The sequence below is a fragment of the Ochlerotatus camptorhynchus genome, unplaced genomic scaffold (genome assembly GCF_037179485.1).
Source record: "Ochlerotatus camptorhynchus isolate MF236.1 unplaced genomic scaffold, CSIRO-AGI_Acam_v1.1 ptg000459l, whole genome shotgun sequence".
Classification (NCBI taxonomy): Eukaryota; Metazoa; Arthropoda; class Insecta; order Diptera; family Culicidae; genus Ochlerotatus; species Ochlerotatus camptorhynchus.
In genome coordinates this window covers 223372-237077 of record NW_027040945.1, presented here as the reverse complement: position 1 = coordinate 237077, position 13706 = coordinate 223372, and the positions used below count along the sequence as shown (strand labels likewise).

The 13706-nt window shown below is 37.0% G+C and overlaps 1 protein-coding gene across 1 annotated transcript; it reads left to right on the top strand.

The window, feature by feature from the left end:
* Positions 1 to 438: 438 nt before the first annotated feature.
* On the top strand, positions 439 to 2211 carry Rpt1 (26S proteasome regulatory subunit Rpt1). The gene is made up of 5 exons (XM_065235130.1): positions 439 to 600; positions 686 to 723; positions 800 to 973; positions 1046 to 1185; positions 1260 to 2211. Exons 1-5 carry the CDS (start codon positions 528 to 530, stop codon positions 2137 to 2139), a joined length of 1305 nt encoding a protein of 434 aa, XP_065091202.1. The 5' UTR covers positions 439 to 527; the 3' UTR covers positions 2140 to 2211.
* Positions 2212 to 13706: the final 11495 nt, after the last annotated feature.

The following is a 13706-nucleotide window of genomic DNA, read 5'->3' as shown; positions in this document are numbered from 1 at the left end:
AAATGTGTAAAAAATACACTTCTATTGGCGTTTGCTGGGTTTACACATTATATGAGTAGACCCCTTTTTTCACGAAATGTGTGAAATTTTACACATAATGTGTTTACGCTGGTTACCGTGTGACGAAAAATATATCACGAACAGTGCTGCTTGTTCGCAACATGTGCTCTTGGCGGGACTCTTATTATAACATCGACTCTGTTCCAACCCAGTGCGAAACCGATCTTTTTGTCAGTACGAACCTCAACCTAAGCTGGGCTTTAAAAACAAACGATCAAACTGACGTATGTCAGAAAACAAGCAGACCCAATCCAGGTTGAACTGAATAATAAACGAATTCGCTATGTGAGCGATGTTAGCCTTTTTAGGCCTGCAGAAATGTGGATGCTGTCATTTTTGCCGTCGGCTGTCAAACATTTCTAAAAGTTGCTTGTAATCATTTGTGAGACTTTTGTTACGCAGGCTTTCTAGTTTGTAAATTTCATCTCGTTTTTCTACCTAGATTCGGCTTAAATACAACAATTAAAATGCCTGACCATCTTGGAGACGATATGCGCAAAGTGAAACTCGACAACAAGGAGACGGAACCTGAGATTGAAGGTAATTATTTTGTATGGATGCGGCTACATAAATATGAACTCTTCTAGTAATATTTATATTATAATGTGATATATTATGCTTTCAGCTCTTGATGAAGTTGATATCGAACTTCTGAAAACCTACGTAAGTATTTTATTGAAAATAGTAGTAAAAATTGCGACGAAACTACTTCATAACCTCAAAATGATGTGTCTTCCAGGGCCAAGGCCAGTACCACAAATCGATCAAACAAATCGAAGATGACATCCAGAAATCCATCAAACAGGTGAATGAACTCACCGGAATAAAGGAAAGCGATACCGGGTTGGCACCGCCCGCTCTTTGGGATCTGGCTGCTGATAAACAGATTCTTCAGAATGAACAACCCTTACAGGTAGGGAAATGTTCCCCATAGGAAAGGATGGAAAGTACAATAAAAGTTGTATTATTATTTATATTTCCGTAGGTTGCTCGTTGCACGAAGATCATCAATGCAGACTCGGACGATCCCAAATATATTATCAATGTAAAGCAATTTGCGAAGTTCGTGGTTGATTTGGCTGACTCTGTGGCCCCTACCGATATCGAAGAAGGAATGCGTGTAGGGTAAGTTGCACTTTAATTTCAAAATCAATCGGTTCTCTCTAATTTGACTTGATTGAATAACTTTACTCTTGCAGTGTGGACCGTAACAAGTACCAGATTCATATTCCTCTTCCACCGAAGATTGATCCCACGGTGACCATGATGCAGGTCGAGGAGAAACCCGATGTCACATACAGCGATGTAGGCGGATGCAAGGAACAAATCGAAAAGTTACGAGAAGTGGTCGAAACCCCTCTACTGCATCCGGAAAAGTTCGTCAACCTTGGCATTGAACCGCCAAAGGGAGTACTGTTGTTCGGTCCACCCGGCACAGGTAAGACGCTATGCGCGCGAGCTGTTGCCAATCGCACGGATGCATGTTTCATTCGTGTGATTGGTTCGGAACTGGTTCAGAAATATGTAGGTGAGGGTGCCCGTATGGTGCGTGAACTGTTCGAAATGGCTCGCTCGAAAAAAGCTTGTCTAATTTTCTTCGATGAAATTGACGCCATCGGTGGGGCCCGTTTTGATGATGGAGCTGGCGGGGACAATGAAGTACAGAGAACTATGCTGGAATTAATCAACCAGCTCGATGGTTTCGATCCGCGTGGTAATATTAAGGTATTGATGGCAACCAACCGTCCAGATACACTGGATCCTGCTCTGATGCGTCCTGGTCGGTTGGATCGTAAGGTGGAATTCGGTCTGCCTGATCTGGAAGGTAGAACGCACATTTTTAAAATCCATGCTCGGTCGATGTCCGTCGAAAGGGACATCCGTTTTGAACTGTTGGCACGTCTCTGTCCCAACTCTACTGGGGCTGAAATCCGTTCGGTCTGCACTGAAGCAGGTATGTTTGCTATTAGAGCGAGGCGCAAGGTTGCAACCGAGAAAGACTTCCTCGAGGCCGTAAATAAGGTCATTAAGAGCTACGCAAAATTCAGCGCCACTCCGAGATATATGACTTACAATTAGGCTAGCTAGTTTATTTCAGTGGCGTGTTTATGTTTTGATCCGTAATCTAACATTATTGGAAAATATACTTGTACTTGAAAATAAACCTTTGCCAAATCCGAAACACCAAATATAGCAAAAATTTACATAAAGATAATCTATACGCAATTGGATAGAATAGAACGGTAGGTATGTCAAATGTCACATATGGCCCTATTCCCGTACGACGTGTTACGAAAAATTTGAAATTAAATCCACGCGATCTTTATATCAAAATCGCGTAAGTCGACCAAAATTTGACTTGCGCCCAGCTTCAGACGAAAACAAGCAATAACCTAAGATATAGCATTGCAGGAGGACAACAAATACAGTAAAGGAGATTTCTGTCAGCGATATACGATAATATTTTGTCAATGATATAACAAGCACTTATTTTATTGAATGTATGCATCAAAAACACTAATAACCTTAAGTAGCATTAATTTTAGCGAATTTTTCCTTTTTTGATTTTCCTCCTGCTCAATGTATTGAATATTTCTCACTGTAAAACATCGTCGCTAAAACATTACCGCCATCTGTTGAGTACACTGGGATGGGCACTACGCTGAACATATGGCGGTAGTGTGTAAACGTCAAACGCAAGGAAATTGACTATGCGCGCCACAGGTGGTGGTACCAACAATCAATACGAAACTAACGATTTTAAATTGGCTCACTACTTGACTAGCCTATTGGTCCCAAGCATACGATTAACATATCCCATTCTAGTCGAAATTCTAGTACTACACAATGTTTGTTTTGATTCGCTATGAAATTTTGACAGATAAAATGAGGGGTTATTGGTTTTTCCTATGTTTCGAGGGGTGAATCGATTTGCTTGGGACCGAAGAGAGTACCAGAGCTGAACCAAAAAGTTGAGCACGTTATTTCGGGACCTTCTAGTCTTAGAGTTACCTCTATGGTGGTACTACCAACTACGATACTTTTAAATTGTCCGTTAAATGCTTGTTCGATGAACAACTTGCGAGTGTTATGTCTGCTTGTCTGTGGTTTGACCTTCCAATTTCACACTTGCAGGTACGAGAACTGTTCTTCGTGTATCTTAGATTAAATCAAATTTTGTCTAGTTTGAAATCAATTATTTCGACTAAACCGACGATTTCCTTGATGGAGTCCTTATTAATGATCCTGCGAACCTTGAATTTACTTTACTCCTCTTAGACTTTACTGACAAATCTAACAAATTCATTTGGAACATTTTTGGTAAACAAATACGTCACCAAAGATTTCGCGTACACTGAAACAAAGACCCAGAGTTCGGTAAATAAAATTGACGTCTTAAGTCTGGTACGCAACTGAAAAGTAGTGACGTTTCTACGTGCTACGGGATAGGACTATAGTCGCTATATTCTATTGATCAGTTCACGAAGATTTGCCGCACTCTTCTCTCACCCGTAAGTTTTGACAGTTTTGGGTGGTTTGTTTCGGCTCCCATTCGTTGCTATCTCTTTTACTCAGAAGCAAAATGATAGGGAGCAAAAAGTGAGGTTAGGGACCGTGCACTGATCTATATATCCTAAATATAGCGACTATAGATAGGACACGGAATGCTAAAGAAATTACTTTAGCATTTCTTGACCTACACGGAGATGAAAAACTACCCAAAATTAAGTACTTTTCCCTCAATTCCGGGGTTCAGCCCAATAACCCAAATTTGAGTAAATCGCATATAGTAGTTTCCATTTAACACCAGCAAAAAAATTACCTACTCTTAAGTATATTCTACCCAAAATTAAGTTTAAACCACGTAAATTTGAGAATATGCAATTTACTTAAAAGTAACTTATTGGGCTGAACTATATCGTTCACGACAGAAAATTGTTTGCATTGAACCAAAAAAATCTTTAATTGTATTTAAGCAAACAATTCCAGTTGAAATTATATTGCTTTTTGTTGTTTCAATAATACTTATTCATATAAATTCAAAATAGGATTCTTTTTGTTTTAATCAGCCACTTTTCAAATGCAACTATTGTAAAAATAACAATATTCTATTATTAAGCCAACAATAGTTAATTTTAATTTAGCATTTATTTGCTGTGTCCATTCTCTGGGCCATTAAAGCAAAAATAACTACCAACCATTCCCTCGTTTTCACCCGGACAAAAATGTAAACAATAACAATACTTACGCGTTCCACGTAAGTATTGTTTTTAATTGTAAATTTCGGGAAATAAGTGCAAGATTTTCGAAAATCTTGAGACTTGAGTTAAGTAAGTATGCTGCAATTCGAGCTGCAGGTAATAAATATAATCAATTTTTCTGTTTTTTCCTTTATTTTTTTTTCCGTCGATTTTGTTTTCCGTACTGAGTACCAATGCTCCCAACGCCAGGAAGGCAGCTCCCACATCTGGACCCTACATATCGACCCATCAACTCATGAACCGGGGGCAGAAATTCAATTACAATTTCTGCAATTTTGTTTCAAAATGAAAACGAAACATAAAAAAAATTGCCATATTATTTTTACATCAATAAACACATTTTTATTTCTACTGCGTGAATTGTCAGATTGAATAAACAAGAAATCTCTTTTAAAAACAAACATATTTTTGTTGTTAACCCAGCTGCCAAATTTGACAGCTTACGTCAAAACCATGAAAGAGCTCTTGTAAATTCTAAAAGATTTTCTTTTTGATTTAACAATCCATGGGTTTTTAGAAACAAAAATACTGGATTGTTGAAACAATAATGATTTCTTTTTGCAGCCAAAACAAAATGAATTTCTTATTGATTTTACGTCAAATATTATTACTTTTAAAATATTTTTTTCTGCGTGTTGGGTCGAATCTCTTGTTCCTTTTTTGACAACAATAACGAGTGCAAGTGAGAGGCTGAAGTCAATATTAAGTAAAAAGAACTCAAATTTTGGGTAGTATTTTTTCTCCGTGTACACGGTTAGAAAAAAGTACCCAAAATTAAGTTCTTTTCACTCATCTCGGTTAATATGATATATTTGGTGTCACCCTTCTTTACTCAGGGAGCAGAATAGCATGCCGTGACCAGTATGCCGTAATTAGGATCTTACTGGCATCGATCCTAATGTGCCCGTTGGCACACGTAGAAGCCCTGAAGAGAGGGGCCCACCTTCCCTGTCAGCATACGACCAAGGTCCCACCGGGATTGGTTACTCGTACCCCAGCCGGCATCGCGAGGAGGTAAGGATAGGTGTTACTGGACAAGAAGCTAAGTGACGCCCACGGAAGGTGTCTATTTTATACCTGCAGATACACGAAGTACCAATGGTACGCATTATAATATATTCCAGTCGTTTGCCAGCCTGTGTTTTTTTTTTGGGAAAGAGGAAACCTTCAAAAGGCCATTGTGCCACCGCTTGATGACTGGGCGCACAGTCGCGGTGACACTTACCGCACTAAAGAACTATTCAAAATCTAACTCCCTTAAATACTCGTATTAGCAATTTCATTACTTCATTATGATGGCTACCAAGCCTTCCGATTCAACACATTGTAGTTTCATTTTTATACCTGTGATCTTGACTTTTATACCTAGGGGATGAGTACTTAAGGGGGTTAGATTTTGAATAGTTCTTTAGTGGGATTGACACAGCGTCGCGTTCTACTCGGTTAACCCTGGTGGTGGATTCAGCCTACTCTGACGGAGAGTTCTCTCGGCTTCGGCTTTCACTTCGCACTTGTGTGAGCACATTACTACTTTCTAGCTGGTCCTCTCGCCATTTTCGTTGCAGCGCTGACATGATCTGCGTTACTGCTCTGCTGACGGCGTTAAAGGTGCCTCCTCTCGACACATTTCTTCGACGACATGTATTTGTCAAAATTTCAATACTTCCCATTTTGCGAATTTGCAATGCTTGTTGGTATTGATGCATTTTGAATTTGGGTGTGGTTCGAACGGGTGCGGAGTCAGTATCAACGGAAAAGCATTAACTTTCACCTTAAGGAGCGCCGCCAATTTGCAATGCTTTTCTTCATCAACGACATTATTTCAATGCGCATAGATTCGGCAGAAATTCTCGCAAAATTAAACTTTTACACACCTTGTAGATATCTTAGAACACGGAATTTATTTTCAGAAACATCGTACAGAACAAACTATGCAAAAAATAGCCCAATCAATCGAATGATGCGCCTATATAATTTGCATTGCGGAACTATTGACATCACTACCCAAGTAACAATTTCTAGTTGAAGAAACGCTTTCGTTTTGATTTTGTTCAGCTGCATGTTGAATAATAATTGCACAATGTGTTTACCACAACTTTTATAAAACCCTTGTTTACACTGGTTTGGAGAACCTATACAACTGCAACACAAAGGTGTTGTCTAACGTATTCAGTAAAACGTTTACCCAAAATCAATTTCTTGTTGAAGAAACGCTTCCATTGTGATTTTATTCAACTGCATGCTGAATAATAACTGTACAATTTGTTTATTACAACTTCTGTAAAACTCTTGTTTACACTGGTTTGAAGAACCTGTTCAACTACAGCATTATATGTATACGCGGTATAGGAGTAGAAGCAACTTTTATACAACGTTTATAGATACATATTTAAACTCAAGCATTATTATTTTGGTGAAAGCTCTTATACAACGTTTGTAGACACTTCCTGACAGCTGCTTTGAAATTTAGTAGAGAGGAAACCTGAGAGGCGTTTGTTGCACTCTTTTATGACTCCTAAATATTAATTGAACAGCAAGCGGTGAAAAGTGTTTATAACACTTTCAATGACTCCTTAATAACCGGATAGAAGCAACTTTTATACAACGTTTATAGATACATATTTAAACTCAAGCTTTATTGTTTTGGTGAAAGCTCTAATACAACGTTTGTAGACACCTCCTAACAGCTGCTTCGAAATGTATTAGAGATTGAACCTGAGAGGCGTTTGTTACACTCTTTTATGACTCCTAAATAATCACTATATAGCAAGCAGTGAAAAGCGTTTATAGCACTTTTTAATGACTCCTTAATAACCGTTGTGTAAGTACTCACAATATTCACAGATTAAAATTAGTTTAACAATTGTCGTGGTACGCCAAAATAATTGCTTGTACAGTTTTTATTAATTTAATTTATTTGTGCACATTGAAAAAATATGTAATTATGCCATAATTCACATTCTGTTATCATGGAGGAAGTAGTAACAAGCATGTGTTTAATCTTTGATTGATATTCTTTCAATTAATCTCTCTAATCATTAATTGAGAGAATTTATCTAGAAATGTTATCGATGATTATATGATGTATGTCTTAAATTAATGTTTGCATTTATTAATAACACCCTAGGGGAAGTACAACTTGATGTGAAGTAATATTTGGTGTAAAAATTGCTCAAATTGATAGTTATTATAGTTTTTAGTATAAATATTAATGATATTAACTGTCAAGCAAAATGCTACAAAGTACAAAAAATTAACAATGTTACTTTAACGCATATACACTCAATGACGTTTCACCGTTGTTGTTTATGTTTACAGCAACTTTCTGTTTGTATCATTTTTGCCAAGATTTTCGTTTTCGGCTTCAACTTTTGATGCTCAAAACGGCACTGGGCGTTCCCCCAGCAGCAAATCTCTCCAAGTTGCAGGCTCATGACGAATCGAGCGTAATACGACCACGGAACCAACACTCTGAGACTCCGTTTACAGGGCCGCCGTTGTCAGTAAATTCCCATTCCATAGAATGACAGCATATTGGTTCGCAGACGTTCAAGATTTCGTTGAAATTAATGACTATTTCCTGGGAAAGGAAATGCGGCCGGTTATGTGCACTGATATCAGCTATGCCGAATTTATGAGAACAAGAAGTGGATTTCGGTGGCGGTGGCCAGCAAGATCATCAAGGAATGATTTGCCTCTCGTGTGAAATCCATTTATGATAAAATGAATGTCAATTGTACACCTAAACCCAAAAATAGTCAAAAAGAAAATAAAAACAACCGTCAGACTAAGTATAAGATTCGCAAATATCACACATATTAAAATATATAATATTTCCACCATCGGTATTGATGCTGATATTTGAAGCTGTCCTTCCCCAAGATAACACCTATATATAATTTACCTCTACTCCACCAAGGGTTTCTCGAAGCAAGATTCGAACTCATGATCCCGGATTGCCAGCCGCTTCTGTTTCCATCTGCTCTATTCTTGAATACATATTTTGATCATATGAGAGAAGTATATGAAGCTCATCTTGAGTGACTTCTCTTGCAGTCAAATAATCATTGCCTTATGGTCATATAAACGTGCCTATCACTTGTGCTATTTTTAGCAACAAAATTGTGGTTGGTGGTTGGTCGAACGTAAACAATCATTTAAGAGTGCTCCAAGCAGCTTTTGAAGCGTTTAACCAAAAAGGCAATACAACTACATTCTTGTACAACTCTGGAAGCTATTATTCAATGTTTGATCAACTCAGGTGTTTTATAAGAGCTTCCAATGGTTTGTTTTGATGCGTTTATTCCACATCCTATTTGGCTCCTGTAAAACAGTTTAACCGAACGTAAACAATCATTTAAGAGTGCTCCAACAGCTTTTAAAACTTTTAATCAAATGGCAATACAACTACATTCTTGTTCAACTCTGGAAGCTATTATCACAAACGAAGTGACAGACGGAGCGGCTCGAAAACTTTGGTGACTAACCTGCTATTTCAATTTTTCAGTGTACCACATGGCAACACCACTACTACTGGATTGTACCACATGGCAACACTTTTACTGGATTGTACTAGCATTTTCACCAAATGTATTAGAATGTTTTGGTTCTATCTCTTTCACTCTATTCAAAACTGAAATGCATAAAAAATGACAAAATGATACGCACTCTTTGCACACTGTCAAAGAATCATTGTACACAAAATCAACTTTGTTCAAATCAAAACAAAAAACTAACCCATCTGGTGGATGATGGCACAAGCTTCCAAGAAAATTCTATTACAGTGAACCACATTATTTAAATGGATTTCTTCGCCAGTTAGTCGTCTGTCACTTCGTTTGTGCTATTATTCAACGTTTGATCAACTCAGGTGTTTTATAAGAGCTCTCAATTGTTTGTTGGGTATGTCCAAGCAGCAAATAAAAACTAAGCTAAAACAGAATAGAATTAATGCATAGTATGTAAGTAAACATTGTAATAATCATTGTATGTAGTCTACACTGGCTTGACGAAATGGAAATAAAATAAAAATTGAAATTTATTTTTTCTCCCGTACAACAATTTAACAATAAATTTTAATGTACTCGAAATATTTTTTTTGTAGGCTACCTGAAAATACCAGTACGTCCAGCACCTTTTGAATTTTCTCAGGTACCTCACCCAAGTCCCGTTAAACCATAGAGGTAACTCTAAGACCACTGGGTCCCGAAGAAAATCATTATTATTTTTGGCTCACTCAGTACCAGAACAACGGTCCCAAGCAGTCCCAAGCTATTTCACTCACCCCTGCATGTTCTGCATGAATCCACACACCCCTGATGTTATCTGTCAAACTTTCATAGCGAATCAAAACAAACATAGTGTAGTAATAGAATTTCAACTAGAATAGGGTACGTTAATCGTTTGCTTGGGACCAATAGGCTACTAAAGTGGTGAGCCAATTTAAAATCGTTAGTTTCGTATTGATTGTTGGTTAAACTGCATCCCAAAACAATGACCACAAATAAAATATTGAATAAAATGAGTAACAGCAATATGAGAACGTATAGTGAATAAATAGATATTTTACTTCCCTAATAAAAAATTACCATAAACGAACGATAACCCAAATGATTGAACTAATCCACTAATGGTTTGGATGATACCCAGAACACGTCGTTAAGCAAATTAACCATAGCATTTTTATTAGGGTTACCTTACAAGTGTCAAACTCTTTGGCATACATTTTGCACAATCCAGCTTTCCATGTTCGGTAATGGCGGCCTGTTTGTATGAATAAATGTATCCTTCACTGTGCTTTTTGACACTATCTGGATGTTCGAATTTCAACCCCTTCCCTTTCCCTCTCACAGGAACAGTAGAAAATGGAACAACATACGCCCTCCAGTTAGTGTCAAAAAGCACAGTGAAGGATACATTTATTCATACAAACAGGCCGCCATTACCGAGCATGGAAAGCTGGATATTATTCACTTCGAACGCTTAATTTTTGACATCGACATGAAAAACAATTGCACTGATGTTTTAGCCAAGACTTCTCTATCCAAATTGTTCAGGTTATATTGCTTAACGAAGTGTTCGGGCTATCATCCAAACCATTTGTGGAATAGTTCAATTATTTGGGTTATCTTTCGTTCATGGTATTTATTATTAGGGCTACTTTGATCGAAATAAAGTCAAGATAAAACAATATTTGAAAAAAACTTAAGAGAAATTTAATAATACACAATGAGTATTGGAACTAAAGTTTAGAGTGGGATGCCCCTAGGTCTTGCCCTAGGTTCAAGCAACAATCAATACGAAACTAACGATTTTAAATTGGCTCACTACTTGACTAGCCTATTGGTCCCAAGCAAACGATTAACGTATCCCATTCTAGTCGAAATTCTAGTACTAAGCAATGTTTGTTTTGATTCGCTATGAAAGTTTGACAGATAAAATGAGGGGTTATTGGTTTTTCCTATGTTTCAAGGGGTGAATCGATTAGCTTGGGACCGAAGAGAGTACCAGAGCTGAGCCAAAAAGTTGAGCACGTTATTTCGAGACCTTCAAAAAAATGCATAACTTTAGATATTTAGATGACTCGCATTTTAGCAAAACAAAACTAAACGACGCTCAATTTATCAATTTAACACTTTGACAGCTGATTTCGTGGTTGAAAATAATAAGCAAATCGATTTTACACGGCTACGCTAGCAACGTTGTATTGGTGAAATCTTGCGGCAAGAAGTCAATAGAGATTGCTAAAGTGTGATTGTGTCAGTGATTTCTTTTCATCAGGAAAATTTTCCGCTACGAAGTTTTTTTTCCTGATGAAAACATTTTGCGTACACCTATACGTGACGTAGTGTGCGTACGATAAACGTCAGCGACAGAGACAAAGGTTGACAATGAAATTCATTAGAGCTTTTTGACGTTTAATCGGCGCACACTAATGCACCATTTAAACTGAAGGAATGTGAGCAAGAGAGAAACAGATTAGTGGTAAAGAGCATGAATTTATAAAGAGGCGACATCTTATTTATTTATCTTATTTATTTGACAGGTCTTCTGCTCGATTGGAATGACTTTTCCTATCACTTCTCCTCAAACCGTCGTTAAGAGCGGACCACACGAACCAAGCCATATAGTGCGTCAAGTGTAGTGAAGCGAATTTTACAAACCGCGTGCATTTTCCTTTTAATTCGATAAATTAACAGTTTTTTTCTTAGTGTAAATACTTGTAATATCAAATAGAGTGATATTCTTATTAGTGATCGTTAGTTTTTAAGGTGTAAATAGTAAAAAAAGAGAAAAAGTAGGTAATCTTTGAAGTTAGGTTAGGTTAAGTTTTCATGCTTGGGTAAAACCAAGTATGGAAGACACACGGGAAGAAGGTCCCAACTTACCACCAGACAAAGGTAAGGAATGGTTGGAGATATCGTTACCCCTATCTGACAATGACCTCTTTGAGGGATTTCCGGAAGACGAAATGGAAACAAACACAGACGAACAAAGAACAAGGAAAAGACGAGACAAATATACAGAAAACAAAGACAAAAACAAACAACTCAAAAAAACAAAACAATCACAACAACAATCAATCAAATACACAAAAACAAACACTAACTTTTACCACTACAGTCAACTCACAAACACCAAGCACAAGCAAAAATAATACGACCACAAAACCAACAGAAAAAAACAACAAAAATCAACTGGGTTAAAAACGACCAACACAATGTAGTATTCATTGAACCAATCTCGATTAGAGAAGGTGAAAACTTGCTAGAACCCATGGAAGTGGGTAAATTTTTACATGAAATGAAACTTGACCAATTCACAGAACTCAAACGAGCAGGACAATACAGATATAAACTTACGTACAAAAAACCAAAAGACACAGAAAAAAATCCTTAATTCAACACAAACATTAAAAAACAATAATTACAAAGCTTTCATTCCAAAAATGTTACTTGAAACTACGGGAATCATTAAAAACATACCTACGACAATCACAGAGCGAGAAATCTATCAAAATGCAGTAAGTGAAAAAAAGATAATCAGAGTAGAAAGAATAAAACGACGGAAAGATCCGAAAGACACACGATCGGGACTAATCGATACAAGATCTGTGAAAATAACCGTTGACGGTTCACAACTACCAAGAACAATTCAAATATACGGAGCTTATGCAGAAATTTACATTTATCCTGTCAGAATTTGCACAAAATGTTGGAGGTTAGGTCATAAAAATGTAGCATGTAAGAGTAAGACGACATGTATTGCGCATTTCACACCAAACTGGACTAATAAGCGCGTTTTCACTTATTAAAAAGTGTGATTAAAGTGCGAGCTTCCGTCTAATCATCTTAGTGTCTTCGGTGCACTTATTTCTTATGATGCAAGCAATAAGTGCTCCGAAGACACTAAAACGATTTGACGCAAAGGTGCACTTTTATCACACTTTTTGCATTTTTGGGGCAGTCCAGTTTCAGATGCAATCAGCAATATTAAATGTGGAAAATACGAGACAGAAGATCACACAGAATGTCAGAAAACGAACATACGAAAATGTAGGAACTGTGGAGGAGATCATTTACCGACTAGTAAGGATTGCCCAGAACGCATAAGAATGGAACATGTAAATGTTGCAATGACAGTGAACAAAATGACATATCAAGAAGCAGAACAACTATATCCAAAGCCTGAAATTAGCACTAGGAACAGCTATGCTCTTCTGGAGTCTACCGTTGATTTCCCTGAAATGGAACAACCAAGTACGACAAACAGAGAGTTCAGACAAGTAAATAACTCGAACAAGACGAAAATTGACTACAAACAAATTGTGCAAAATCTAACACAAAATAACAAACCAAATCAGACAAACAGTTATAAACCGGAAATTAAAAAAAATACTTACCCAACAGTAGAAATAATCCCAGAACAGGTCAGAACTATTAATTACAACTCACATAAAGTCACAGAAGCTGAAAAACTACAAACCACACAAAAACAAAACCTTACAATACTACTACAAAATATCTTTTCCAAAATCACGGATAAAAAAATCGACAACAAGACAGAATCAGATTTACTTTTGATCGAGATTGGTTCAATGATACAAAACTTATTAAGTCTAACAAAAGAACAACATAAAACATAATTAATCTTACTTTGAAGTCATGGATCAATCCTACTTAGGAGACTTAAATATATCCCAATTAAACATTCACAGTTTAAGACCTCTTCATAAAAGAGAAACAATTAAAACATACCTAAAAAACAAAAATATTCACATATTTCTACTTCAAGAAACTTGGCTTAAGCCAGACGAAAAATATAAATTTCTTAACTACAACTTCGTAAAAAGCTGTAGAATAGATGGTTACGGGGGTACAGGAA